The 13,840-nt window shown below is 42.7% G+C and overlaps 1 protein-coding gene across 1 annotated transcript in view; it reads right to left on the bottom strand.

Annotated features, from left to right (window-relative positions):
• Positions 1 to 393: 393 nt before the first annotated feature.
• Positions 394 to 13,840, bottom strand: part of LOC128685765 (outer dynein arm-docking complex subunit 4) — a 124,881-nt gene continuing 111,434 nt past the window's right edge. The window contains exon 10 of the mRNA XM_070080632.1: positions 394 to 2,874. Within this exon, the coding sequence (XP_069936733.1) occupies positions 2,738 to 2,874 (137 nt within the window). The 3' untranslated portion in view covers positions 394 to 2,737. The remainder of the gene's footprint in view (positions 2,875 to 13,840) is intronic.

The raw sequence follows: 13,840 nt of genomic DNA, 5'->3' as shown, positions 1-13,840 counted from the left end.
GATTTTTTTTTTTAATTTTGAGTATTATACTTAATTAGCAAAGAACCTGTTTAATTAGTATACTTCATTTTAATGATTTCTATCATGTTATTTATTAAAATAATATTTAACTTTTCCACCACAAGGAATGTTTGAGGCTCGATCCACCGTCTGTTAACTGAGGCCAGGTCTCTGACCAGATATAAGTTTAATATAATAATAGTGATAATAATAATATCTTTATTTACTACAAGTACATGTACAAGGCATACATGCCTAGCTGACATCAGTGACATACTACTTGTTATGCTGAGCATTTCGGGCAAATAACGTCACTTTTGTCTTAGGATGCGACTCACACCAGTCGAGTAACACCCAGGTACCCATTTTCCTGATGGATGAACATAGACAACCGGTGTAAAGAAACACGCCCAATGTTTCTACCCTTCCTGGGAATCGAACCCAGACTCTTTCCGTGTGAAGCGAGAGCTTCAGTTACCAGGCTAACGCTCTCATACTCAGAAACTCCTTCATGGATATTACGTTGTAGCCATGAACAGAGTTGAGAATTGCTGACATGTGAATACTTTTTCTTGTGGTATAACATGGATAGGTCTTGCCTCTGTCATAACATAATGTCAATTGATGCTGGCCAGCTTAGAGCGCCTGCTACTCCAGAGTTCCCTGATATTATTACATCAATTTCAGTCACCAAGCTCATTTAAATTCACGTGCTGGGAAATTTGTCCTTTAAAATATAGTCTTACTCTGAGAATCTTTTCATAAGTTTTCAGAAGTAACATGTCAACTTAGACTTAAATGTCTTTCTAAATCTAGATAATCATTCAACCCTTTCGTGCTGACTGACACTCTCCAAGCAACACTGGAAAAAATACCATTTGACAATTACTTTCTCCTAATAATATTGTCTGGTTGGCCAGGGGTCTCTGTGAATGAACTTTCACCTATTCCCCAACAGCACCAAAGCCTCTGAGTGTTAAGGACTAAAGTGCAGTACTACATTTACACTTTTAAGTGCAGAATCTGGTATTATATACCAGTTAATGACTCCACTTGTTGCTAGCAGCTTCTTTCGTATATAAGTCTGCGCCCAGTTTTTTGGCTGGAATGGGAAATTTGTTGTGTTAATGTGTTAACTATAAAGCCATATTCCACCAATCTCATATTCTCGTGAGATTTAGCCTCTACTGAGCGTCTAATGTTTCATCCTTGTAAGGCTCTTATGGCATTTCTTGTGCTGTGCTGTTGACGGAGTGAGAGAGCACATAGCCGACAGAATGAACGAAATTGACACACATGCAGAGCAAAATATTTATTGAGACAACGTTTTACTAACTGCATTTGTTTATAATTCGGTCATGCTTCTGAAATTTGCCATGGTGTTCTATTCACCTGTCCGTTGTTCTTGGCCACCTCGTTTTCTACTGTATATACGGTACGAATACTAGAAAGAATCATCGCTTTCACTCATTGTTTTTGCCTTGTGATCTCTTGCATTTACTTTCTTCATTTATCCTGTGCTTTACAGCTGCTTCCTGACTTACCTGAATTTAATTAGTTGCCCTGTCTATTTGCAAACACATTTTGTTTAAACTTTGCGTAATCATTTTATATTTCTGGATGATCTCCCAATCTTCCCAAGTGTTTCCTTCCCAGAAAATTATGAGTCATCAATCACCGTTTTTACATATGCTTTATTTTATTTCTTTTTTTCATATCCTGGTTCGACATAAATGAAAATTCGACTTCAGTGCGTGACAATATTCCTAATACTCAATTATATGTTCAGACTCATCATTTTACCGCTGTTCACACTGCTGATGCTGTTCACACTGCTGACGCTGTTCACACTGCTGACGCTGTTGACACTGCTGATGCTGTTCACACTGCTGACGCTGTTCACACTGCTGACACTGTTCACACTCCTGACGCTGCTGACGTATACACTGAAGAGGGATTCCACTTGAAATTCGCTTTTGTGCAGTCACTTTGAATACCTTATTTTGAACGATATAAACCCTGCAACAATTGTGTATCTTCGAAAAAAAGAGCCTCGCTGAGTATCAGGCACTGTAATGGCTAATTTCGGATCAATTTATATTTTGGTGTAATACTTCTCTGGGACACTACATAAATTCTCACTCTTTTTCAATTTGATTTGGCCTTGATCAGCCTACGTGTAGTCGTGCATAGTCTGACTGACGTGGAGCGGGTTTATTTCTTAAAGCTACCGTGTGGAGAAACAGTGTTCACTTGATTGTCTAAATTTTAGACGTTCTCATTGTTTACTACATCTGGTCATTCTCACAGCTGAATTCAGGCTTCACTGGCAGAGGCCACATTACAGGTGAATATGTCAACTGGTCTAGAACACCTAGACAGCAGTCTGGCTGCCACCAACAATTGCTGGCTTGTTAGCACCAAACTCAATTTCAAATTTTTAATTGTACTGACTCGTGACTATCTTGTTATATCCTTCAGTACAGGAAATTTTAAGTCCTTGACTGAGGATAGGAAAGTTCTTCAGTAACTTTTTCTGATTCAGCTAATTTAACTAACATTTCAGTTATCTGAGGGAATAGGTGAAGAATCCCCTGCAGTGTGCTGTGAAGACTTTACTTAATTTTAACATGATTAAACACGTCTTTATAAATCTCAATGTTCTGAAAGTCTAAGACATATCTAGGATGTGTTGGTGCTTTATACCATTATTTTCATAGAAGCCTCCACCCTGTGGCTAGGAAGAGGTTTCTTCTTTACAGAGCTGCTTCCTGAGGGCTTTATACTCATCGAGCAGGTCAGGTGGAGCTGAAGGAAGGTGAGGGATGCATTTCTCTAGGTTCTTGAGAGCACCTTCCTCGTTGTCTTGTCGGGCTGAAAAGGTCATCAAGAGATAAGTTATAAGCTAGTGGTTTACTGGGGCTTTATAGGTGTTTATTAAGTGCAGTTTGTGTGCATGTGTTATTGCGTGTGTGTGTGTGTGTGTGTGTGTGTGTGTGTGTGTGTGTGTGTGTGTGTGTGTGTGTGTGTGTGTGTGTGTGTGTGTGTGTGTGTGTGTGTGTTACCATTTGGTCCTAGGTGTCTGAGTATGTTTGCACGTGTGCCTATGTGTTTGTGTGTGGTGTGTGTGTGTGTATTTAATTATAAATCATTGCAAGGGTCGAGCCTTGGTTCCTTGCTTGCCTCTTCATATGCTACTCGCCAGATTCATTCTCGATTTGTCAGCACTCTCATACCATCAAAACAATGTGCGGGAGTAGATGTTCATATATCGCTATGAAGAATGATTGAATAATACGTTTTGGACGTGTATTATCATATTTAAAGAATAGGATACAGCTGAACTGCCCTGGGTAGCTGGGGTCAAAATTTAGTATTAGGGATGCAGTCGTCTGCCTGCTGTGATATATCCTGGTCTAGTGCCCACAGTAACAAGGCCGGTATAGCCCATTGCTATCGAATTCTCCTTAACCTAAACTATATTTTTCTCTCTATATCTCTTTTCATATAATTATCTTCATTTTCCTTTATTTCTTTCATGGTTGATTGACTTAGTCAGGCATAAATCTCGCTGATCTCTTGCGCCAATCTTTCAATCGTTTTTATATCTTTAATTCGTAATATTTTTAAGATTCTGAATATTCGTAAACATAAAAATATTAGTCTTAAGATGATGAAGAGGTAACTATGAAAGAAGGTAAAATTAAGTTGATAAAAGAGACACTGGTAAGTCATTAGAAGAAGGTATCATTAGTCATTGTTAAATACAAGACCACAATTTTTATTCGTTAATACTAAGTATGTAAAAAAAAAATGTGCCATTTTTGCAATTTTATGCATTGTAAAATAGAACATGGTCAGTTAAACACAATATTGTTTTACAGATTTTTAATCGTACTAGCAACACACATGTGAACAAACAAATATTAGACGTATCTGGTTAATAGTATTGCATTTATTACAATGCTGTGAAGAAAGAGGTGGTCTTAAGTCATAGCCAGGAAAGAGGTAGTCTTAAGTCATAGCCATGAGAGAGGTGATCTTAAGTCATAGCCATGAAAGAGGTGGTCTTAACACCTTCATTGGTAATCATTGACAAATGGTTGTCTCAGAGGAAAGCTTAAAATACGAGTGTTTTAGAGGTAAACAAAAAAAAACAGTATTAAACCCAAACGTAAGTCAAGAACAGAGGTAGACTTACTGGTAAGCGATAAAAGCGATAAACACGGAAGAATGGCAGCCTTAAGTTGATAAAAAAGGTAAGAACTACAAGTTACATGACTTAAGAAATCGTAATGACACGATTGCAAATAAACCATACCCCCAGCCGGGATTGAACCTGCGGTCATAGAGTCTCAAAACTCCAGCCCGTCGCATTAGCCACTAGACCAGCTAGCCACAATAAGATTCATCCAACTAGGTATGGTGTAGAAATATACCTAGTTGGATGAATCTTATTGTGGCTAGCTGGTCTAGTGGCTAACGTGACGGGCTGGAGTTTTTAGACTCTATGACCGCGGGTTCAATCCCGGCCGGGGGTATGGTTTACAAGTTACATCTTTGGCTTGATGTAGTTCTTTATTTATTACCTTATCAATGTGTAGGGCATGCGTAGTGAGACATTCTTTAACAAATTTTGTTCAGAAACTGGTAAAAAGGTGAACAAAACACAGGTACACACTCGTTAAAATAAAAACTTTTGACATTCTTAGGTTACCCTTCGTTAATAATTCTATAATTTTCTTGTGTTTTTAATAATAATTGTACTTTGATTTGTGACTTTGTAGGATTGTCATTCTTCTTATCCAGATACGTTATCTCTAACTACTGCCTATCAGCATCAGTACAACAACCACTACACAACAAATTAACATTCTCCTGTTATTGTATTTATAAAATCCACATCCACATTAGTGATACTCCTACATACAAATCTTTCCCTACCTGAGGTAGAAAAGGCTCTCTTGTATCTCTCATTAATTTAAATTATTAACACATCGGCCTTCTCCCACCAAGGCAGGGTGTCCCGAAAAACAAAAACTTTCATTATTCACTCTATCACTGTCTTGCCAGACGCGCACTTACACTACATTAATACGTCTCCTTCAGAGTGCAGGCACTGTACTTCCCATCTCCAGAACTCAAGTCCTGCCAGCCGGTTTTCCTAACTCTCTTCATAAATGTTACCTTGCTCACTCTCCAACAGCATGTCAAGTCCTAAAAACCATTTGTCTCCATTCGCTCCTACCTAACACGCTCACACATGCTTGCTGGAAGTCCAAGCCCCTCTCACACAAAACCTTCTTTACTCCCTACCTCCAACCTTTCCTAGGCTGACCCCTACCCCGCTTGCCCTCCACTACAGATTTATACTCTCGAAGTCATTCTATTTTGTTCCTTCCTCTCTACATGTCCGAAGCACCTCAACAGCCCCTCCTCAGCCATCTGGATAATAGTTTTGGTAATCCCACACCTCCTCCTGATTTCCAAACTACGAATTCTCTACATTATATTCACACCACACATTGCCCTCAGACATGACATCTCCACTGCCTCCAGCCTTCTCCATGTTGCAACATTCACCACTCATGTTTCACACCCATATTAGAGCATTGAAATAACTATACTCCCATGCATTTCTCCTCTTTGCTTCCATGGACAAAGTCGTTTGTCTCTGCAGAATCCTACATGCGCCACTCACCTTTTTCCTTCATCAGTTCTATGATTCACCTCATCTTTCATAGACCCATCTGCTGACACATCCACACCTAAATATCTGAATACATTCACCTCCTCCATACTCTCTCCCTCCAATCTGATATCATATCTTTCGTCACCTAATCTTTTATCCTCATCGCCATACTCTTTCCTATATACACTTTTAATTTTCTTCTTTTACATACCCTACCAAACTCATCCACCAACCTCTGCAACTTCTCTTCGGATTCTCCCAAAAGCACAGTGTCATCAGCAGAGAGCAACTGTGACAACTCCCACTTTGTGTTAGATTATTTATCTTTTAATTCCACACCTCTTGTCAACACCCGAGCATTCACTTCTCTTACAACCCCATCTATAAATATAATGAACAACCATGGTGACATCACACATCTTTGTCTAAGGCCTACTTTCACCGAGAAATAATCTCCCTCTTTCCTACATACTCTAACCTGAACCTCTTTCCTCGCAAAAACTCGTCACTGCTTTCAGTAACCCACCTCCTATTCCAAACAAACACTTCAAAACTATATCCACACTTGCTTTTAGCATTACTGTCTTTATCCCATCAATCCTAGCTGCCTTATCCCTTTTCATTCTACCCACTGCCTCACGAACTTCGCCCACACTCACAACTGCTCTTCCTCACTCCTACAAGATGTTATTCCTCCATGCCCTACACACGAAATCACAGCTTCCTTGTCTTCATCAACATTTAACAATTTCTCAAAATATTCTCTCCATCTTCCCAATACCTCTAACTCTCCATTTAATAACTCTCCTCTCCTATTTTTAACTATCAAATCCACTTTTTCCCTAGGCTTCCTCAACATATTAATCTCACTCCAAAACTTTTTCTTATTTTCAACAAAATTTCTTGATAACATCTCACCCACTCTCTCATTTGCTCTCGTTTTACATTCCTTCATTACTCTCTTAACCTCTCTCTTTATCTCCATTTACTCCTCCCTCCTTGCATCACTACTACTTCGTGAAAAATTTTCATATGCTTTTTCTCCCTAACTACTCTCATTGCATCATTCCACCAGTCGCTCTTCTTCCCTCCCGCACCCACTTTCCTGTAACCACTCTAACACTCTAATCACTCTAGCACTCTAACACTACATTCTTAAACCTACCCCATACATCTTCGACCCCATTTCCTATACTCTCACTAGCCCATCTGTCCTCCAATAGTTGTTTATATCTTACCCTAACTGCCTCCTCCTTTAATTTATAAGCCTTCACCTCTCTATTACTTGCTGTTTCTATTTTCCTTGTATCCCATCTACCTTTTACTCTCGCTGTAGCTACAACTAAAAAGTGATCTGATATATTTGTGGACCCTCTATAAACATGTACATTCTTAAGTCTACTCAACAGTCTTTTATCTACCACTACATAGTCAAACAAACTACTGTCATTACACCCTACATCATATCTTGTATACTTATTTATCCTCTTTTTCTTAAAATATGTATTACCTACAACCAAACTTCTTTCTTTACAAAGTTAAATCAAAGGATCCCCATTATCATTTACACCTGGCACCCCAAACTTACCTATCACACCCTCTCTAAATGTTTCTCCTACTTTAGCATTTAGTTCCCCTACCTCAGTTACTCTCTCACTTGGTTCGAAAGTATCTACACACTCGCTTAACATCTCCCCAAATCTATCTCTCTCTCCTCTACAGTTCTCTCTTCTCCAGGTGTATACACACTTATTATGACCCACTTTTCACATCCGACCCTTATTTTATCCACATAATCCTTGAATTTGTACATTTATATTCCCTCTTCTCCTTCCATAACTAATCCTTCAGCATTATTGCAACCCCTTCCTTAGCTCTAATTCTCTCAGATACTCCTGGCTTAATCCCATTGATTTCTCCCCACTGAAACTCACCTACCCGGGAACACTGCTGCAAACTCGACACTGTCAGGGGATTTAGAACCGAGTGTACACTGCACTGTCATGAGGATAGGACTGGAAGGGGTTGAGAAAAATGGAGCAGGAGGCAACTGTTATGTATTTTAGCTTTTGCTCATGGCAGTGGGGAAGAACTGCCGTGTGCAGTGGGGAGGGGGAAGAACTTCTGCGTGTAGAAGGGAAATATTGCCGTGTGCAGGGGAGGGAAGAGAAATGTTAGGTGTTAGATGCACATATAAAGGGAGCAACTGAAGACGAAGAGAAAAGGGACGGAGTAAACAGGAGCGACGAGCAAATAATGGACCTCTACTAACGTGTATGTCATGAGAGCGAACAAAATAAAAGACCAACCATACCACGGACAGGGGATAGAAACCGTGATCAGAGTGTCTCAAAACTCCAGACCGTCGCATTAGCCACGTAATGGGCATCACGGCTATCGTTCAAAAATGGAACATTCGCCTCTGCATATAGGCTTCCGAAAGGAGAGGAGCACAAAACCCCTAGATATAAACGTAATAGTTGATGATGGATGGAATCAAGTTTAGAAAGAGTTGCGGGATAAACCACAGAATATATCTGGTCGCCATAGTCTAGTTTCGATATAATTAGGTCAGAATGCAGACGAGGAAGAGATCGACGATCCGCCCCCTACGAAAAATGAGCGGGGATTTAAAAGAGGCTCAGCCGGCTATGACAAGTTGCTTTCAAGGAGGTAATCTGAGTTTTCCAGCACAGCCGGCAGATAAATCTGACCGTATCACTTACAGGAATACAGGAGCCATACAGGCACAATGGCGTATCAGAGACAACAGAAGGTCTGGTGAAAGTAATCTGGTGCATTTTAGCACCAGAAAAATTAATTCCATGTTAAGTAGCCCAATGGAAAACATAGTTTAGAGCATAGTGGAGTGAAGCTGCTAGACGACAGTTAGTGCCTGCACAAGCTATTGCAGTAATCAACATAAAGTGATGACCAAATATTAGATGGGAGAACAGAAGCTAAATTATTTATAGCTAGTACAATAAGAGTGGTGCTAAAGACACATCACTGTGATACAGTTTCGTAAATTATTAACCCGAAAACTGAAATGACTACCACGTAAGTTCTTAAGGAGAAGTTGCAGATTTCCTCTGCGGCCTAAAGAATGAAATTGGGCCAAGATGTTTATCTCCAAGTAGTGTCAAACGCCTTTTCAAGATAAAAAAAAAAAGACTGCAATAACTGAGCGATTACTAACAAAGGCATTACGAGCATAAGTATCTAAGCAGAGTAAGGAGCCAATAGTGGCGTGGCCCTAAGAAAGCCTAGTTGACTAGTGAAAAGACTATTGCATGTCTCTTTATACCACGCTGAACGTCTGCTTATTGGACGTTCCATCAAATTACAATCTGCACTGGTAAGAGCAATGAAACTAGAGTGTGAGGCATCATGACCTCACGTACCTGGTTTTCGAAAAGGCAGAACAGCGGCAGCTTCCACAGCTAGGGAAGAACCCCTTGTAACAAAATAAGATGAAGAAGACACAAGAGGGCTGCAAGGACTGACGGAAGTAAATGTTGAAGCATACGAATATGAATGCCATCAGGCCTAGATGTCAACGATCGGCAAGCGGAAAATGTTGACTTAAGTTCTAGAAGTGAAAAAGGAACATCATAAAACTCGTCTCTGCTAGAAGAAAACTATAAAAGCATCAACTCTCTATCAGACTTTGAGGAAGGAAACAAGGGGTATTAGATGGAGCCCCTGAGAGATATTGACAACATGTTTTCCAATCTCTGAGGCAACTTCAAGAGGTCTCGCAATGCTGACATTGTCAACCTGACGAACTGGAGCCGGATCTGGAGAGTACTTGCCACTCTCCGTGATTTTTGCCAAACTGCACTCATAGAGGAAGACGAAGTAACGGTAGAAACATAATCCTGCCAACAAGTGAGTTTAGTTTTATGGATGACACAATGGGTAACCATTCTGGCCTGTTCAAAATCAAGGAGTCGCTCTGTGGTCATCTTGTAACGATTTCGGCCCCTTGCAGTATGTTTCAGACTTACTGCATGAGCACAAGAAGATCACAAAGGCACACATTTCTGAAAAACAAAATTCAGAGATGCCACATCTGAATTAGATAATGGCCGAGAAGGAGCAAGGTATGAAGAACGGCCTGCTTACCACTTGTCCAAGTAGATGCGGGCTGCAGCGTAAGGCAGCAAAGTATGGTCAAGGTCCGGAGAATGTGGTACAGCGTGGCACACTAGAAGTTATTTTCCATTAAAAGTTCAGTCGGAAAAAGGAATGTGATGAAATTAATTAGATATAGCCCAAGAAGGGACAGAAAACATATTACTATTATGCTAAAAGAGCACAATAGTATTCGCTGCCTGGATGAGGTAGAGTGCGGTCGTACTTTGCACCCCTCTACTGTTTTCCCAGACGAGCTACTCAGTCAACAATATGGCGCCAGGTGTGCGCAGGAGAGTGAATACTTTGGGCATAGAACTCATTAGTGGGGCTTTAACGCCTACGTCTGTCGATGTGTTATTGCCCAAAATTATAAGAGAGACATACAGCATCAGAGACGAGGATTTGTATGGAGTGGCACTGAACGGTGTATACAGAATATTCGTGAAAGTGCTAACTGCTCAAGTATACGAGGCGTTGGTGGATCGTTACCAAGATGTCAGCATTAACGTAACACCGGCAGTGAGGGTCAAGTTGACGGATGTATCACGACATTATTCGTGGGTCAAGCTCCGCAACGTGCCTTTTGAGGCTGATGAAGTAGATATTCGAAATGTTTTCGAACGTTATGGAACTGTACATCTAGCCCAACCTGGCAAATGGGTAAAAGGAGCTTACACAGGATTTCCTGAGGGTTCTTTTAATCTCAAGATGGCGCTAAGGCATCCTATACCCTCATATGTATATCTCGAGGAGTTTAGAACCCAGGTAATGGTAGCGTATGCGGGACAGAGGCGTACGTGCTGACTGTGTGGCGAATATGACCATATGGCGGCAGACTGTGGCAAGCGGAGTATGGCTCCTGGGCCGGCAAGGGGCGGAGCACCTGCGCATGAGAAACCGATGCCTAAGGAAGAACGGGGGCAAGGAGGAGGGCGTGGTCACATGTGGAGTGAAAAGGTGGTGGCTCCTCCTGTGGAATCGGAAGAAGTGATGATCCATGAATCACCTGGCCCATCAACAGTACAGTTGTCAAGTGAGGAGGTGCAGGAGGGCGCAGCAGTGAAAGCTATTGAGGACGAGTTGGAGATGGTGATACAGCCTATGTTACAGTCTACGGAGGTGGAGAGTCACAGCGAGCAGGAACCTGGGATCAGGGCAGAAGGTGTGTGCGGGGGGAGGGGAGGATCAGGTGGCCCATGTGATGGACAGTGCGAGTGCCTGGAAGGACATGGAGGCGGATTAAGGGTGGTAGAGGTCGAAGTCCAATGTGCTGGCTCCCAGGACTCAGATATGGAAACTGAGGGAGCTACAAGGAAAAGGGCAGCAGCGTCTGATTCGGATGATGTTCTGACGCCGGTGCAAAGGCCGGGGAAAAAGACATGGGGTTATGGTACCCAGAGTGACTCTACGAGAGGGCCACAACAGAAGGGGGGGGGATGGTTGGGAAGGAGGGTGGAGTATGTGGCAAAGGCAAAGCCCAGGGGAACGGTCTGAAAGGGAAGAGTCTTGACATGAGGCGGGAAGGGAAACCTTAAACCGGCCTCAGGTGTGTAACAATAAATATTAATGGTCTGTGTGATGGTGTTAAAAGTGAGTGCTGCAGGATGTTTTTGAATAGGTACAAGGTTGACGTAGCTTTTGTGCAGGAGCACAATTTTAAGCTTGGTCATGAATTAGTGGTGCCTGGGTATCAGGCTTATGTGTTGCCGTCTGAGCGTTTAAAAGGAGGAGTGGGTGTGTTGATCAGGGAGGCGAGCCCGTTTGTATTGCATAGGAAAGAGGGGGGGAGGGGGGAGAGTATTGCGTGTGGAAGGATGGTGGATGGGAGAGAGAGTGGCGTTTGTGTGTGTATGCCCCAGCAGAAAGTGACGTGAAAGTAAAAATGGATTTAGTGAGGGAGGAGCTTGTGTACTACCTACGCACATTACCGTTTGTGGCGATTGTTGGGGGGGGATTGGAATTGTGTAGTTAAGAGGGCAGACGTGGAACCCAGAGGAGCAGGATATTTTTCCTCAGTCTTGGGATGCCTGCTTAGAGATCTTCAGTTACGTGATGCTTTCGGGGGAAGTCTGTGGGAGGTGGAACATACGTTTATAAGACTGGGATATGCGGCTCGTTTGGACAGGTTATATTTATCTCAGAGGGTTTTGGTAGAGTCTTTTAAAACTATTGAGATGGCGTCTTCCGATCATAGGGCGGTATTAGTGGAGGTGGGGTGGGATGCTTTGACTCGTAGGCAGGGAAGTTATTGGAAACTGAACACGATGGTTTTGGGGGATAGGGAGGGAGTGGAAGGTTTTGCAATATTTTGGGAACAGCTCTGTGCAGACAGAGGGACTGAGGAGGATGTGGTAGGATGGTGGGATAGTGTGGCTAAGGTAAGAATACGTCAATTTTATGTGAGGGACGGCAAACGCATTAATCAATTGCGGTATGGTTTGTCAAATTATTTAGAATCTAGATTACGGGATTGTTACGAGGGGGGGGGCGGTGGCCGGGATGTACCCAGTGGAGGATATACACATGTTGAAGGACAGGATAAGGGATTTGCAAGAAGAACGTTTTGCAGCGGTACGGGTACAGGTGGGGTTGGACGAAGTACTCTGGGGCGACAAGCCATCGGCTTGTGTGCTGTGAGGACAGAAGATACGACAGCGAACGACTACAATACCGGGATTGCAAGTCATTTCTTCGGTGGGGGGTTTTAGTGAGGGTCAGGTATTATGGGAAACCATGGGGATGAGAGCATATGCAGATAGATGGTTTGAGGAATACGGGAAAAGTAGTGGGGTGGACGGCAAGGTTCTTGCACAGGTATGTGAGTATGTGCCATGCAAACTGGGGAGGAGTGATCAGGAGGCACTGGGTGGGGTCATTGAGGAGGAGGAAATATGGAGAGCCCTTATGGACATGAGGAAGGGAAAGGCACCCGGGATCGATGGTTTACCAAGCGAATTTAATGTACAGCACTGGGGTCTGCTTAGGGGTTTCCTAGTAAGGTTAATGAATGCCATGAAAGGAGAAGGTAAGATGGGAGAATCTCAGGCAACGGCGGTGGTGGTGTTGGTCCCGAAGGGTAAACAGCAGAGTACCTTTCGGGATTACCGAGCCATTTCGTTGTTTTGTGCTGATTATAAATTGTTCGCAAAAAATCTTGGGAATCGGCTTGAATGTGTTGTGGGGAGGGTCGTGTTTGAGTCTCAGTTTGGGTTACCTGGTAGGTCAATGGGCGAGGGCCACGGGATCATAAAGGGGTTCCTGGAGGACATGGAAAGGGGAAGAGGGGCGTTGGTGGCATTGGATTGGCAAGGGGCTTATGACAGGGTGGAAAGAAAGACTTTGAGGGATATTCTCCTACGACAGGGGTTTGGCGAAGAAATAGTGGGGTGGGTGGATATGTTGTACTCAAACGCGAAGGTAAGGATGCAAATCAATGGGTGTGTGGGGGAGGGAGTCAACATGGAGTGGGGTCTTCGAAAGGGATGTCCATTATCACAACTATTGTTTGCATGTGTTCAGGATCCCTTTTATAGGATGGTGGAGGATCGTCTAAGGATGGGGGGGGGATGGTGAGCAGAAGCCTTGGCCTGGTTTGGAGGGCTATGTTGATGATACAACTATTTTGGTGAGTGAGGAGACACGGTTAGGACTTTTGGGGGAAGTTGTACACAATTTTGGGAGAGCTACTGGGATGAAGGTAAATCTGGAAAAGTCAATGATAATGGGGCTGGGAGAGTGGGCAGGGAGATTAGAATGGGGATGTGATGTTATGCAGTGGTGGACCGGGAGTCTGAAAATCTGCGGTGTAATGTATGAGGCTGACCTGAGTGCTGCAAGGGTTAACAATTCAAATAGGATGGTGGAACAGGTGCAGTGACGTTTGGGAATGCTGCGACCTCACCATTTAACCCTTAGGCAACGTGCAATTGTCATCAGTGTATTACTATATAGTAAAGTCTGGTTTGTTTCGGCTGTGATGCCGTTAACAGGAACGGCGATCACGAGTAT

This window comes from Cherax quadricarinatus, unplaced genomic scaffold, assembly GCF_038502225.1.
Source record: "Cherax quadricarinatus isolate ZL_2023a unplaced genomic scaffold, ASM3850222v1 Contig725, whole genome shotgun sequence".
NCBI lineage: Eukaryota > Metazoa > Arthropoda > Malacostraca > Decapoda > Parastacidae > Cherax > Cherax quadricarinatus.
This window is presented reverse-complemented; position numbering and strand designations above follow the sequence as displayed.